Genomic DNA, 14,325 nt, shown 5'->3' on the forward strand with positions numbered 1-14,325 from the left:
GAGCCTCGGCACACACGCACAGAGCCCCGGCACACACGCACAGAGCCCCGGCACACACGCACAGAGCCCCGGCACACACGCACAGAGCCCCACGGTCACGCACAGACACCGCCCGAGCACACACACGCAGTCTCCGCCCGCGCACACACACGCAGTCTCCGCCCGCGCACTGCCCACGCACCGCCCACACCCAATTATATTGCATAAATGCACTATAGGAACTTCCGATATCCGATACTGCAAAAATATCGGAACTCGGTATCGGAATTCCGATACAGCGAATATCGGCCGATACCCGATATTTGCAGTATCGGAATGCTCAACACTACTTGGCAGTCATCATTGCTTTGCATGAAAAGGGCTTTACATGCCAAGAGATTGCTGCTTGTAAGATTGCCCCTATATAAAGCATCTATCAAATCTTCAAGAATATTAAAGAGAGATTCAATTGTTGTGAATGCAGTAGGCACCCAAGAAGGCACCTAGAAGGCACCCAAGAAAGTCCAGCAAGTGACAGGACCACCTCCTAAAGAAGATTCGGCTACGGGATTAGTTCAACACTAGTGCAAAGCTTGCTCAGGAACGGCAGCAACTTCTCTACAAGGAATACATCAAGTACATACCGACATTCTGCTAATGTTAGATGGCTGAAAACTTGTCACACGGTGACTGTTCATGATTAGCTAAATGGGCCCTGAACCATTCCTAGGCCCCAACTTTCCTAGTTCCCAAGGGTACCTCTAAAGGTGAGGAAGTTTGGGCCACCCACCTTACTGTTCTTTTATTCCCTAAGCTGTCCCCTCCCCCTCCCTCAGGAAGCCTGGGACAGAAATGCAAGTGTATTACGTTAGACAGGGATAACAGAAAGCAACTAACACTCAAAAGGTAGAGAGGCATGTTAGGAAGGATAGGAATATACCAACCAAAAGGGAGTAGAACAATGAGGAAAGCATACGCCCAAAAAATAGGACGCAACAATTTCCAGTAGCAGCAATGATCTCCACTTCAGCACAATATCTCTAAGGAGCTAGGAAGCAAAGCTTTCACTGGCAAGGCAGGGAAGGTCTGGCCAGGTTTTATAGGCAGAGGTAATGACCAGATCAGAAGCAGCTGAAATGAAGCTGCAGGTTTCTGACCAGCATATAAAGGGCTGTTAAAGGGCCACTGTCACCCCCTCCAGGCATTAGAAACTAAAAGAGCCACCTTGTGCAGCAGTAATGCTGCATTCTGACAAGGTGGCTCTTTTAGTTATTGGTGCAGTCAAAGCAGAAATAAAGCGCTTTATAATTTCGCAAAAATACCTGTCTTTAGTCCTGGAGGCAGGTCTTAACCCCCCTGCTGCACACGCCACACTGCCGTAACTCAAGGCTTCTTCAGCGCCGGGCGCCGCCCCCTCCGCGCTGTTTTCAAATCAAATCCGGCACCTGCACTGTTTTGTTCTGCTTGGGGCAGGCGCAGTGAGCACTGCCCGTCTGACCTCAGATGCAGTCTTGCTGACTGCGCCTGTGCGGCCACCCAGCTTGTGAATTCCAACCCCCGCACTGTGCATAATGCATAACACACAGGCAGAACAAAACAGCGCAGGTGCCGGATTTGACGTGCAGTGCACGACGCTAGTGTGAAAGTAGCCTTACAAAATTGCAATGTATCCTTAAAAATCAAATGCAGAACTGTGGCTCCCTGTCAAATATAAAAACTTGAATGAGGGAGTCTCATCCAATTTACGGAATAAACTATTGCATGCTGCCATTTTTTTCACACGCAGATTTTGCCAGTAAAAACAATAACCTACATCTGCATGGCCCCAATAAATCGCATTGGTACTGAGTGCTGCCTGGTGTTCAAGACAATACGGTTGTATGAACTAAAAGATCACAGAGCACAATCGCATCATTTACAGTATAGAAACTGCACCGTCTGCTACACTCTTCAGACTTAAAAAAGTGGTGCGCTCTTTAGAACACCGCAATCTATGGAAAGCTGATGCACCTGTATTGTCATACGCTTGTATCACTTTTTTCGCAGTTTTTTAATGCTTTTTTTTTTCAAGAAAGGAAGTCCCATGATTCCCTGATACTTCCCCTCCACATCATTAAAAAACAGAACAAAAAAAAGGATGCAAAATAAATGTTTACAAACAAACAAACAAACAAACACATAGACGTGCTTTATAATGCAAAGTTTTACAACCCATATTTTTTTAACGACATAAACGCAGTGGCAGACGGCCGTATTAATAATAATAATAATTATTATATAATGGATATAACAGGCGCCTCCGTACTCACCAGAATATACTCCAGACATACTCAGAAATATCACGGCGTACACCTTCTCCATCCCGTATGTGATATAAATTACGAACTTGATGACGTTGTCATTTAGAAGTGTGAAGCTGAACAGAAGAAAACAAAAAATGGGCCGTACTATATATAAGGGAAGGAGCTGCGGTCTGATTGGACAGTTGCTAATTTTTCTCCAATAGGAAAATTAGTCTGAAAATGATCATCAGTTGCTGGGCAGACTCAGGAGGGCTTACAAAGAAACTAAAAGTGAAAGTATGATGTGATTCAGAAATGAAAGGGAACCTGTCACCATAGAAATGCCGCCCCGTCCACAGGCCCCATGTTATAGAGGAGCTGAGTAGATTGATATATAGTTTTTTGATCAAATATTCTGCATAACTCACGTTTGAACCATTAAATCCTCTGCACTCTCTGGGATTTTAACTTGGCAGTGAGTGATGGCTTTCTTTCTTTAAGTGTGCATACAGGCAGGGTCGGACTAGAGCACCGGGACACCAGACGATTCTCCGGTGGCCCCGTGTCCTCAGTGGGACCCTGAGCAGGACGTAGAGGGGGCTGGCTAGTTTTAACTGAATGTGCGTGCAAGGAAGCACTTTTAGTTGAAATGTATTGGGGTGCAGAAAGTCTGCACCCCAAAAGATAAAATGGCAGAGACCGGCGACTGAAGTCAGTGCGCCTGTTGCAGGTAGTGCATGAAAGTGACCTTGACAGACGAGTGACTCGATATGTCGGCGGTCATTTTAACACAACCGCGCCAGATCTGAAGAGAGCATGTCATGCGGCGCCAGGAGCGCAGGCAGGGCAGATAAATGTTTTTTCTCTTCTTCCGTGGATGTGGCAAGATGCGGGGCAAGGAGGGACATAGGGCCCAGGGAGCAGTGACATAGGGGTCAGGGACTTGAGGGCCACAGACCAAGTACATGGGGGCCAGTGACCTGAGGGTCATGGGACTAGGGACATGAGGATCAGGGACATGAAAGCCAAGGACCTGGGACATAGGACATGAGGGCCAGGAACATGAAGGCCATGGACCAGGGACATGGGGCCAGGACATGGTATCAGAGACATGTGGCCATGGGACCAGGACATATGACCAGAGGCATGGGGCCAGGACATGGTGCTTGGACATGGGATCAGGTCCATGGTGCCAGCACATGAGACATGGGGGCCAGGGTCATCGGGGCCATGGACCAGGGACATGGGTCCAGGGTCATGGGACCAGGACCAGGGACATAGGGGCCAGCATCATGGACATATGGGCCAGCACAATGGAAATGGGACCAGGGACATGAGGCATGGAATATGGGGCCAGGGGCATGGGATCAGACCAATGGGACCAAGAGCATGAGACAAGGGGCATGTGGCCAGGACATGGAGCTACGGGTATGGGGCCAAGATATGGCACAAGGGGGCATAATGCCAGAACCAGGGACATAGGGGCCAGCAAAAGGGGCATAGGGACCAAGATCAGGGGCATGCGACCAGGGGCATAGGGGCCAGCACCAGAGACATACGGGCCAGCACAAGTCACATAAAAACCCAAGATGAGAGAGCATAGGTGACCAAGACAGGGGGACATTATTAATGAAAAAGGCCAAGTTGAGGGACTTAATTACAGTATGGCGGCCAAAATGAGGAACCTTCATTATTACTTTATGGTGGCAAGTTGGGGACATAATTACAGTAGGAGCCAATTAAGGAACATTACTGCTGTAATGTAATTTACTTTTTAGATTACTGTTTGTTATGTGGGTGACAATAGGGCTTTCCTGTTACTGTGCAGGGTGCACTATGTCACTGTCATGGGGTTACTGCAACAGAGAGGAGCGTCTGATTGCTCCTACTCCTATGCTGAAAAGAATCACTTCACCTTCTTTTTCAAATGGTGTTTATTTTGGCAGAATAGGGGTTAATTGGCCATGTTGGAAGCTCTGGAAGTCTGACCTCTCAGCTGAGCTCGGTTAGCAACTCCTATACCCTATATAGCCTGGGTCTTGATTCAAACACATGTCAGAGCTAGCTTATCTGCATGGCTTGGAGTATAGGTGTTTTTGGTACTTATATGAGGAGTTTGGAGGAGTTATCTATGACTGTTGGTATAGGTTTGTAAGTGTGATAAATCCCTTCCCTTCTCTTATTTTTTCCCCATCCTCCACTCCCCGATACATTCCTCTGATATATGTGAGTGAATATTTGTATGCTTGGTATTTTCAGTTATCCCATGTTCGAGTTGCCTTGTTCGTCGGGTTGGTGTACTGCAGTGCATGGCAGCTCCCCTCTTTCCTGGGTGGGGGAAAGGAACAGATGGAAGGCAGATTAAGGTGATAAGGTAAGGGTGGCGGCCCTGGCATCTTCACCTTCAGAAGTATCCCAGGGAATAGGGCAAGCTAGGGTGCCCACTAATGTTAGGGACAGTAAAGGAGTCCCTGGTCCCAGATCACCCGATAGCGGAGTCGTGACAGTTGCCTTTTTTCTTCATTTGACGTAGTGTATAAGTTGGGACATAAGAGGGGAGAGTTGTCTGGAAACGATCAGCTATTGATAACAGTGTGGTATTTTCTGGACAGACGAGTTCTAGCTGGAAGAAGTGATGGTGGTCTTTGCCAGATTAAAAAGAAAAAAAGCGAAGATGAAGTACTTCACCTAGAGACGTCACTGGTGAGTTCCTTTATTACCTGTACACTTACACTATATACAGTGCTTCTGTGTATAATGTAACTGGTGATCACTGTATTATCTGTACACTAACACTATATACAGAGCTCCTGAGTGTAATGTCACTGGTGATCTCTGTATTACCTGTACACTGACACCATATTGTCACGCACAGTGTAGGAAGACTAAGTGCAACATGAGGGGAAGGAAGCCCAAACGCTAGGGAAAGGGGGAGTGGAGACCCCTAGGCAGATCTAATAACACCCTGCCTCCCATACTGTCCCTATATTGGTTCCACACCAATCACCGAGCAGCCTACTGCTATCACTCCAAGCTTTGACAAGGGAAAATGTGAATATCACCAATGACTCCCTGAAGCAGACTGGGAGTCTATAAACACCCAGGTCCAGGTGTGTCAATTACAGCTGGCGGGAGGTTGCCACTGGGTCCAAAAGTCACAAGGATTAAGAAGGCGTCTGCAATGCCAAACGCAGAGACCTTCTGCAGCCAGATGCAGAGTGGCTGTCTGTAGCATCTTACACACCCGTGGCATATATACAGAGCCCCTGTGTATAATGTCACTGGGATCACTATATTATATGTACACTTACAGTATACACATTTGTATGTTGTATTATTTGGTCACTATGTGGTGGTAATATTTAGTCCAGTCATCTTGTGGCGGTAGTTGGCACTTGTACTGTATGTGACATTATAAAAAGAGGTCTGGATACACATGATGAGAGCATTATACTGCCTCTGTACAAATCCCTAGTTAGACCGCACATGGAGTACTGTGTCCAGTTTTGGGCACCGGTGCTCAGGAAGGATATAATGGAACTAGAGAGAGTACAAAGGAGGGCAACAAAATTAATAAAGGGGATGGGAGAACTACAATACCCAGATAGATTAGCGAAATTAGGATTATTTAGTCTAGAAAAAAGATGACTGAGGGGCGATCTAATAACCATGTATAAGTATATAAGGGGACAATACAAATATCTCGCTGAGGATCTGTTTATACCAAGGAAGGTGACGGGCATAAGGGGGCATTCTTTGCGTCTGGAGGAGAGAAGGTTTTTCCACCAACATAGAAGAGGATTCTTTACTGTTAGGGCAGTGAGAATCTGGAATTGCTTGCCTGAGGAGGTGGTGATGGCGAACTCAGTCGAGGGGTTCAAGAGAGGCCTGGATGTCTTCCTGGAGCCGAACAATATTGTATCATACAATTATTAGGTTCTGTAGAAGGACGTAGATCTGGGGATTTTGTTATAATCGCAATCCAGTGACACAGAGGACCAACAGTATACCAGCGATCAGAGCACATATAGTGATCTGACAGTAACCCAAAAATATAGAACGAGCTCTGAGACGTGGAATCTCTGTAGACTGCAATCCCTGAACCTATCCTAACACAACTAAAGGTGGCTGTGGATTGCGCCTCAAACACTACCTATGCAACTCGGCACAGCCTAAGGAGCTGACTAGCCTGAAGATAGAAAAACCAGCCTGACTTGCCTCAGAGAAATACCCCAAAGGAAAAGGCAGCCCCCCACATGTAATGACTGTGAGTGAGATGAAAAGACAAACGTAGGGATGAAATAGATTCAGCAAAGTGAGGCCCGATATTCTAGACAGAGCGAAGATAGTAAAGAGAACTTTGCAGTCTACAAAAAACCCTAAAGCAAAAACCACGCAAAGGGGGTAAAAGTCTCACCGTGCCGAACTAACGGCACGGTGGTACACCCTTTGCGTCTCAGAGCTACCAGCAAAACCAAAAGACAAGCTGGACAGAAAATATAGCAACAAAAAGCAAAAATGCACTTATCCCAGCAGAGCAGAAGTCCACAGGAAAGATCCAGAAGCTCAGATCCAAACTGGAACATTGATCAGGAGCAAGGAAAACAGAATCATGTGGAGTTAAATAACGAAGCAGCTAATGAGCTCCCCGGAACACCTGAGGGAGGAAACTCAGAAGCTGCAGTACCACTTGTGACCACAGGAGTGAATTCAGCCACAGAATTCACAACAGTACCCCCCCCTTGAGGAGGGGTCACCGAACCCTCACCAGAGCCCCCAGGCCGACCAGGATGAGCCACATGAAAGGCACGAACAAGATCGGGAGCATGGACATCGGAGGCAAAAACCCTTTCTGAGCATAACCCTTCCATTTAACCAGATACTGGAGTTTCCGTCTAGAAACACGAGAATCCAAAATCTTCTCCACAATATACTCCAATTCCCCCTCCACCAAAACCGGGGCAGGAGGCTCAACAGATGGAACCATAGGTGCCACGTATCTCCGCAACAACGACCTATGGAATACATTATGTATAGAAAAGGAGTCTGGGAGGGTCAGACGAAAAGACACAGGATTGAGAACCTCAGAAATCCTATACGGACCAATAAAACGAGGCTTAAACTTAGGAGAGGAAACCTTCATAGGAATATGACGAGAAGATAACCAAACCAGATCCCCAACACGAAGTCGGGGACCCACACGGCGTCTACGATTAGCGAAAAGTTGAGCCTTCTCCTGGGACAAGGTCAAATTGTCCACTACCTAAGTCCAGATCTGCTGTAACCTGTCCACCACAGAATCCACACCAGGACAGTCTGAAGACTCAACCTGTCCTGACGAAAAACGAGGATGGAACCCAGAATTGCAAAAAAATGGAGAAACCAAGGTAGCCGAGCTGGCCCGATTATTAAGAGCGAACTCAGCCAATGGCAAAAAGGACACCCAATCATCCTGGTCTGCAGAAACAAAACATCTCAGATATGTTTCCAAGGTCTGATTGGTTCGTTCGGTCTGGCCATTAGTCTGAGGATGGAAAGCCGAGGAAAAAGATAGGTCAATACCCATCCTACCACAAAAGGCTCGCCAAAACCTCGAAACAAACTGGGAACCTCTGTCAGAAACAATATTCTCAGGAATGCCATGTAAACGAACCACATGCTGGAAGAACAAAGGCACCAAATCAGAGGAGGAAGGCAATTTAACCAAGGGCACCAGATGGACCATCTTAGAAAAGCGATCACAGACCACCCAAATGACTGACATCTTTTGAGAAACGGGAAGGTCAGAAATGAAATCCATCGAAATATGTGTCCAAGGCCTCTTTGGGACCGGCAAGGGCAAAAGCAACCCACTGGCACGAGAACAGCAGGGCTTAGCCCTAGCACAAATCCCACAGGACTGCACAAAAGCACGTACATCCCGTGACAGAGATGGCCACCAGAAGGATCTAGCCACTAACTCTCTGGTACCAAAGATTCCAGGATGACCAGCCAACACCGAACAATGAAGTTCAGAGATAACTTTATTAGTCCACCTATCAGGGACGAACAGTTTCTCCGCTGGACAACGATCAGGTTTGTTAGCCTGAAACTTCTGCAGCACCCTCCGCAAATCAGGGGAGATAGCAGACACAATTACTCCTTCCCTGAGGATACCTGTCGGCTCAGATAACCCCGGGGAGTCAGGCACAAAACTCCTAGACAGAGCATCCGCCTTCACATTCTTAGAGCCCGGAAGGTACGAAATCACAAAGTCGAAGCGGGCAAAAAATAACAACCAACGGGCCTGTCTAGGATTCAAGCGCTTGGCAGACTCAAGATAAGTCAAGTTCTTATGATCAGTCAATACCACCACGCGATGCTTAGCTCCTTCAAGCCAATGACGCCACTCCTCGAATGCCCACTTCATGGCCAGCAACTCTCGGTTGCCCACATCATAATTACGCTCAGCGGGCGAAAATTTCCTGGAAAAGAAAGCACACGGCCTCATCACAGAGCAACCAGCACCTCTCTGTGACAAGACCGCCCCTGCTCCAATCTCAGAAGCATCAACCTCGACCTGGAACGGAAGAGAAACATCTGGCTGACACAACACAGGGGCAGAACAAAAACGACGCTTCAACTCCTGAAAAGCTTCCACAGCAGCAGAAGACCAATTAACCAAATCAGCACCCTTCTTGGTCAAATCGGTCAATGGTTTGGCAATGCTAGAAAAATTACCGATGAAGCGACGATAAAAATTAGCAAAGCCCAGGAACTTTTGTAGACTTTTCAGAGATGTCGGCTGAGTCCAATCATGGATGGCTTGGACCTTAACCGGATCCATCTCGATAGTAGAAGGGGAAAAGATGAACCCCAAAAATGAAACTTTCTGCACACCAAAGAGACACTTTGATCCCTTCACAAACAAGGAATTATCACGCAGGACCTGAAAAACTGTTCTGACCTGCTTCACATGAGACTCCCAATCATCCGAGAAGATCAAAATGTCATCCAAGTAAACAATCAGGAATTTATCCAGATACTCACGGAAGATGTCATGCATAAAAGACTGAAACACAGATGGAGCATTGGCAAGTCCGAACGGCATCACTAGATACTCAAAATGACCCTCGGGCGTATTAAATGCAGTTTTCCATTCATCTCCTTGCCTGATTCTCACCAGATTATACGCACCACGAAGATCTATCTTAGTGAACCAACTAGCCCCCTTAATCCGAGCAAACAAGTCAGATAACAATGGCAAGGGATACTGAAATTTAACAGTGATCTTATTAAGAAGGCGGTAATCAATACACGGTCTCAGCGAACCATCCTTCTTGGCTACAAAGAAGAACCCTGCTCCCATTGGTGATGACGATGGGCGAATATGCCCCTTCTCCAGGGATTCCTTCACATAACTGCGCATAGCGGCGTGTTCAGGCACGGATAAATTAAATAATCGACCCTTAGGGAATTTACTTCCAGGAATCAAATTGATAGCACAATCACAATCCCTATGCGGAGGTAGGGCATCGGACTTGGGCTCTTCAAATACATCCTGATAATCAGACAAGAACTCTGGGACCTCAGAAGGGATGGATGATGAAATTGACACAAATGGAACATCACCATGTACCCCCTGACAACCCCAGCTGGATACCGACATGGAATTCCAATCCAATACTGGATTATGGGTTTGCAGCCATGGCAACCCCAACACGACCACATCATGCAGGTTATGTAGCACCAGAAAGCGAATAACCTCCTGATGTGCAGGAGCCATACACATGGTCAGCTGGGCCCAGTACTGAGGTTTATTCTTGGCCAAAGGTGTAGCATCAATTCCTCTCAACGGAATAGGACACCGCAAAGGCTCCAAGAAAAACCCACAACGTTTAGCATAATCCAAATCCATCAGATTAAGGGCAGCGCCTGAATCCACAAAGGCCATGACAGAATATGATGACAAAGCGCAAATCAAGGTAACGGACAGAAGGAATTTGGACTGTATAGTACCAATGACGGCAGACCCAGCGAACCGCTTAGTGCGCTTAGGACAATCAGAAATAGTATGAGTGGAATCACCACAGTAGAAGCACAGCCTATTCAGACGTCTGTGTTCCTGCCGTTCAACTCTGGTCATAGTCCTATCGCACTGCATAGGCTCAGGTTTAATCTCAGGCAATACCGCCAAATGGTGCACAGATTTACGCTCGCGCAAGCGTCGACCGATCTGAATGGCCAAAGACATAGACTCATTCAAACCAGTAGGCATAGGAAAACCCACCATGACATCCTTAAGAGCCTCAGAGAGACCCTTTCTGAACAAAGCTGCCAGCGCAGATTCATTCCACTGAGTGAGTACTGACCATTTCCTAAATTTCTGACAATATAGTTCTATCTCATCCTGACCCTGGCACAAAGCCAGCAAATTTTTCTCAGCCTGATCCACTGAATTAGGCTCATCGTACAGTAATCCGAGCGCCAGAAAAAACGCATCGACGCTACTCAGTGCAGAATCTCCTGGTGCAAGAGAAAATGCCCAGTCCTGCGGGTCGCCGCGCAAAAAAGAAATAATTATCAAAACTTGTTGAACTGGATTACCAGAAGAATGAGGTTTCAAGGCCAGAAATAGCTTACAATTATTTTTGAAGTTCAGAAACTTAGCTCTATCACCAAAAAACAAATCAGGAATCGGAATTCTTGGCTCTAACATAGATTTCTGATCAATAGTATCTTGAATCTTTTGTACATTTATAACGAGATTATCCATTGAAGAGCACAGACCCTGAATATCCATGTCCACACCTGTGTCCTGAATTACCCAAATGTCTAGGGGAAAAAAAAAGGAGACTGAACACAGAGCTGAGAGGAAAAACAAAAAAAAAAAAAATGATGTCAGAACTTCTTTTTTCCCTCTATTGAGAATCATTAGTATAGGCTCCTGATACTGTTATAATCGCAATCCAGTGACACAGAGGACCAACAGTGTACCAGCGATCAGAGCACATATAGTGATCTGACAGTAACCCAAAAATATAGAACGAGCTCTGAGACGTGGAATCTCTGTAGACTGCAATCCCTGAACCTATCCTAACACAACTAAAGGTGGCTGTGGATTGCGCCTCAAACACTACCTATGCAACTCGGCACAGCCTAAGGAGCTGACTAGCCTGAAGATAGAAAAACAAGCCTGACTTGCCTCAGAGAAATACCCCAAAGGAAAAGGCAGCCCCCCACATGTAATGACTGTGAGTGAGATGAAAAGACAAACGTAGGGATGAAATAGATTCAGCAAAGTGAGGCCCGATATTCTAGACAGAGAGAAGATAGTAAAGAGAACTTTGCAGTCTACAAAAAACCCTAAAGCAAAAACCACGCAAAGGGGGTAAAAGTCTCACCGTGCCGAACTAACGGCACGGTGGTACACCCTTTGCGTCTCAGAGCTACCAGCAAAACCAAAAGACAAGCTGGACAGAAAATATAGCAACAAAAAGCAAAAATGCACTTATCCCAGCAGAGCAGAAGTCCACAGGAAAGATCCAGAAGCTCAGATCCAAACTGGAACATTGATCAGGAGCAAGGAAAACAGAATCATGTGGAGTTAAATAACGAAGCAGCTAACGAGCTCCCCGGAACACCTGAGGGAGGAAACTCAGAAGCTGCAGTACCACTTGTGACCACAGGAGTGAATTCAGCCACAGAATTCACAACAGGATTTATTATGATGGAATATAGGCTGAACTGGATGGACAAATGTCTTTTTTCGGCCTTACTAACTATGTTACTATGTTACTATGTTATTCGATCACTATTTAGCTGTAATATGTGGTCTATTCATGCTGTGGCGGTACTTCTCCCTTGTATGTGGTATTATTGTTCTTGGTATAGTGGATTGTGTTGTGTATGGAGGTCAATTGTTCTTTCTGATATTAATTGGGAGAAGATTCTTTATTTCCATTAGTGATTAAATACTTGGAACAAGATGCAAATACAGGGGTTCTCCAGCGAAAACAAGTAATAATCACATCTCCACTGGATAAGTGATGTTATTGACTGATGAGGGTCTGACTGCTGGGACCTGCACCGCTTGGCAGAATGTGGAGCTTTGATCCCCATTAGATAGGAGCGGCATGTGCGACTTGACCACTGATCCATTCATTCCCTCAGTGGCTGTAAGCACTGCTCTTGTTTTTTTCTGAAAGCCCCAAAGAGAATTGATGGATGCCGCTGCATTTTAAAATGGGGATAAAAGTGCCCTGTCAGGGATAAAACTTCACAGTTCTTCCGATTGGTGCGATTTCCAATGGTCAGACGCAAACGATCAATAAGTTATCACCTATCCTGTGGAGCCAATGGATCTGTGATAACTTGTTTTATCCAAAAAACCCTTTAATGTAAACTACCGTAATTGGACATCCCAGTTATGGAGGCGCACAGTAGATGAGCAGGAGCCGCCTGCGATTTACAGTCAATGCTCCATTATTACAGGGATAACGACTTACAGGTATTTGCATGTAGTTGTAGGGTGGGCCCCTAGGGTCAATTCCTCCTATGGGCCCCAGACATCCCAGTCCGACATACAGGTACAGCTGTCAGTCACTGATAGGACCGCCCACCGGACCAAAAATCCCAGAAAGAGAAGAGGATTAAATACGGTAATTAAAACACAAGTTATACTGGGTCTTTCTCACAAAAGTATATATCAGTCTGCTCGGCTCCTCCTGTTCTATGTTATGGCACTTGCATTTCATGATGACAGGTTCCCTTTAAGATGTGATCATTCAAGGTTGTTTCCAATGTAGGAACGGATCAAAATCCACAAAAATCTCAATTTAAAATGCAGATTGTTATATTTTTATAATGGTTAAAAATCTGAAACATCAAGAAATATAGGTCACGTAAGATAGCACACGGATTTCGCACTTGTACTCATGGATGACGCACACAAGTATGTCACACGGACACGCAACACTGATAACACCACTACTGTTTTTTCCAGTTCCAGTATCATCAGGACGAGTGAAGGGAGACTAAAAGTATAACAGCATTTTACAAATGTGACCTCTGCATTTGTAATGTAATGGCTGCACAACGATTCAGTGCGATGGACCAACTTTACAGGGAATCTACTTACAGATTTCAAACCAATTACACCAATAGTCACAACAGATTATCAGTTGTTTAATAGGCTTCTTACACAAGAAGGCCATAGTATATGATGTGCACTGAGAGATCTGTAACAGGTCAGTGATAGATCACCCAGTGTGCGTAGGCTGTCATGGTTCTCGGCAGCACGTTTACACGGGACAATGTGCTGCCGAGACTTTAAAAAGAGCTATTGTTAGGGCTGGCGAAATGCACTAAATAATTATAAAGATGGAATAAGGTGCGTTTGCAGTCCGGGGTCCACCGTGCAGAGATGATACCTACTGCTAGGTAATGGCGGACAGTAAATGGCTTTATAATGAAAACACACACGGGTTAGCTACACCCAGTATGAAGGAAGCGAACCCTGTTGCGTCACAGGGCCGCAATACCACAGAGGAAACGCAAGTAAAGAGTCACAGAACTCTGCCCCAAGATGCGGGGTTAGAGTCCCTCTAGTCCACTTGCGTTGGGCAACGGATAACAAATATAAAATAGATGTAGCGCACTGGGTGCGTGCAGCGCCGCTCTGGCGGACACCACTAACCGCCCTAACTAGGGACAGGTAAGCGCACTGGTTTGTTCACGCTGCTGATAGACGTGATGCTGGATGGCACTAACTGGCGCTAGACAGCACCAACATTCGCGAGCATTCATCAGCACTAGGGATGGGCATGATTCGGAGCTTTCACCAGAACAGGCACACATCCACACACACACAATTTATACTATATAACACAATATAGATTTATACTAGCGCATGGCCATGCGAACCTTTTATAGCGGAAGTTCTCCAGGACCTTCCTAGTGATCCAATAGGAGCTGCTACAGGACCTGAGCATGTGACCCCCGACCTCCAATGAGAGGTCAACCCTTGGGCATGCTCAGTAGGGGAAAAGCAGAACATGGTCCCTAGAACATCTGCTCGCCACTG

At 46.1% G+C, this 14,325-nt stretch overlaps 1 protein-coding gene across 2 annotated transcripts in view; it reads right to left on the minus strand.

The window, feature by feature from the left end:
* LOC138661490 (class I histocompatibility antigen, F10 alpha chain-like) overlaps positions 1-14,325 on the minus strand; it is a 103,968-nt gene that overhangs the window by 61,869 nt on the left and 27,774 nt on the right. The window contains exon 1 of one of the 2 annotated variants that reach the window (XM_069746205.1): positions 2,289-2,411. The exons of the other annotated variant lie outside the window; for it this stretch is intronic. Coding sequence (XP_069602306.1) covers positions 2,289-2,340 — 52 coding nt within the window. The 5' untranslated portion in view covers positions 2,341-2,411. Of the gene's footprint in view, positions 1-2,288; positions 2,412-14,325 lie in introns of those variants that run through there. 2 annotated transcript variants of the gene reach the window in all.

The sequence above is a fragment of the Ranitomeya imitator genome, chromosome 2, assembly GCF_032444005.1.
Source record: "Ranitomeya imitator isolate aRanImi1 chromosome 2, aRanImi1.pri, whole genome shotgun sequence".
Classification (NCBI taxonomy): Eukaryota; Metazoa; Chordata; class Amphibia; order Anura; family Dendrobatidae; genus Ranitomeya; species Ranitomeya imitator.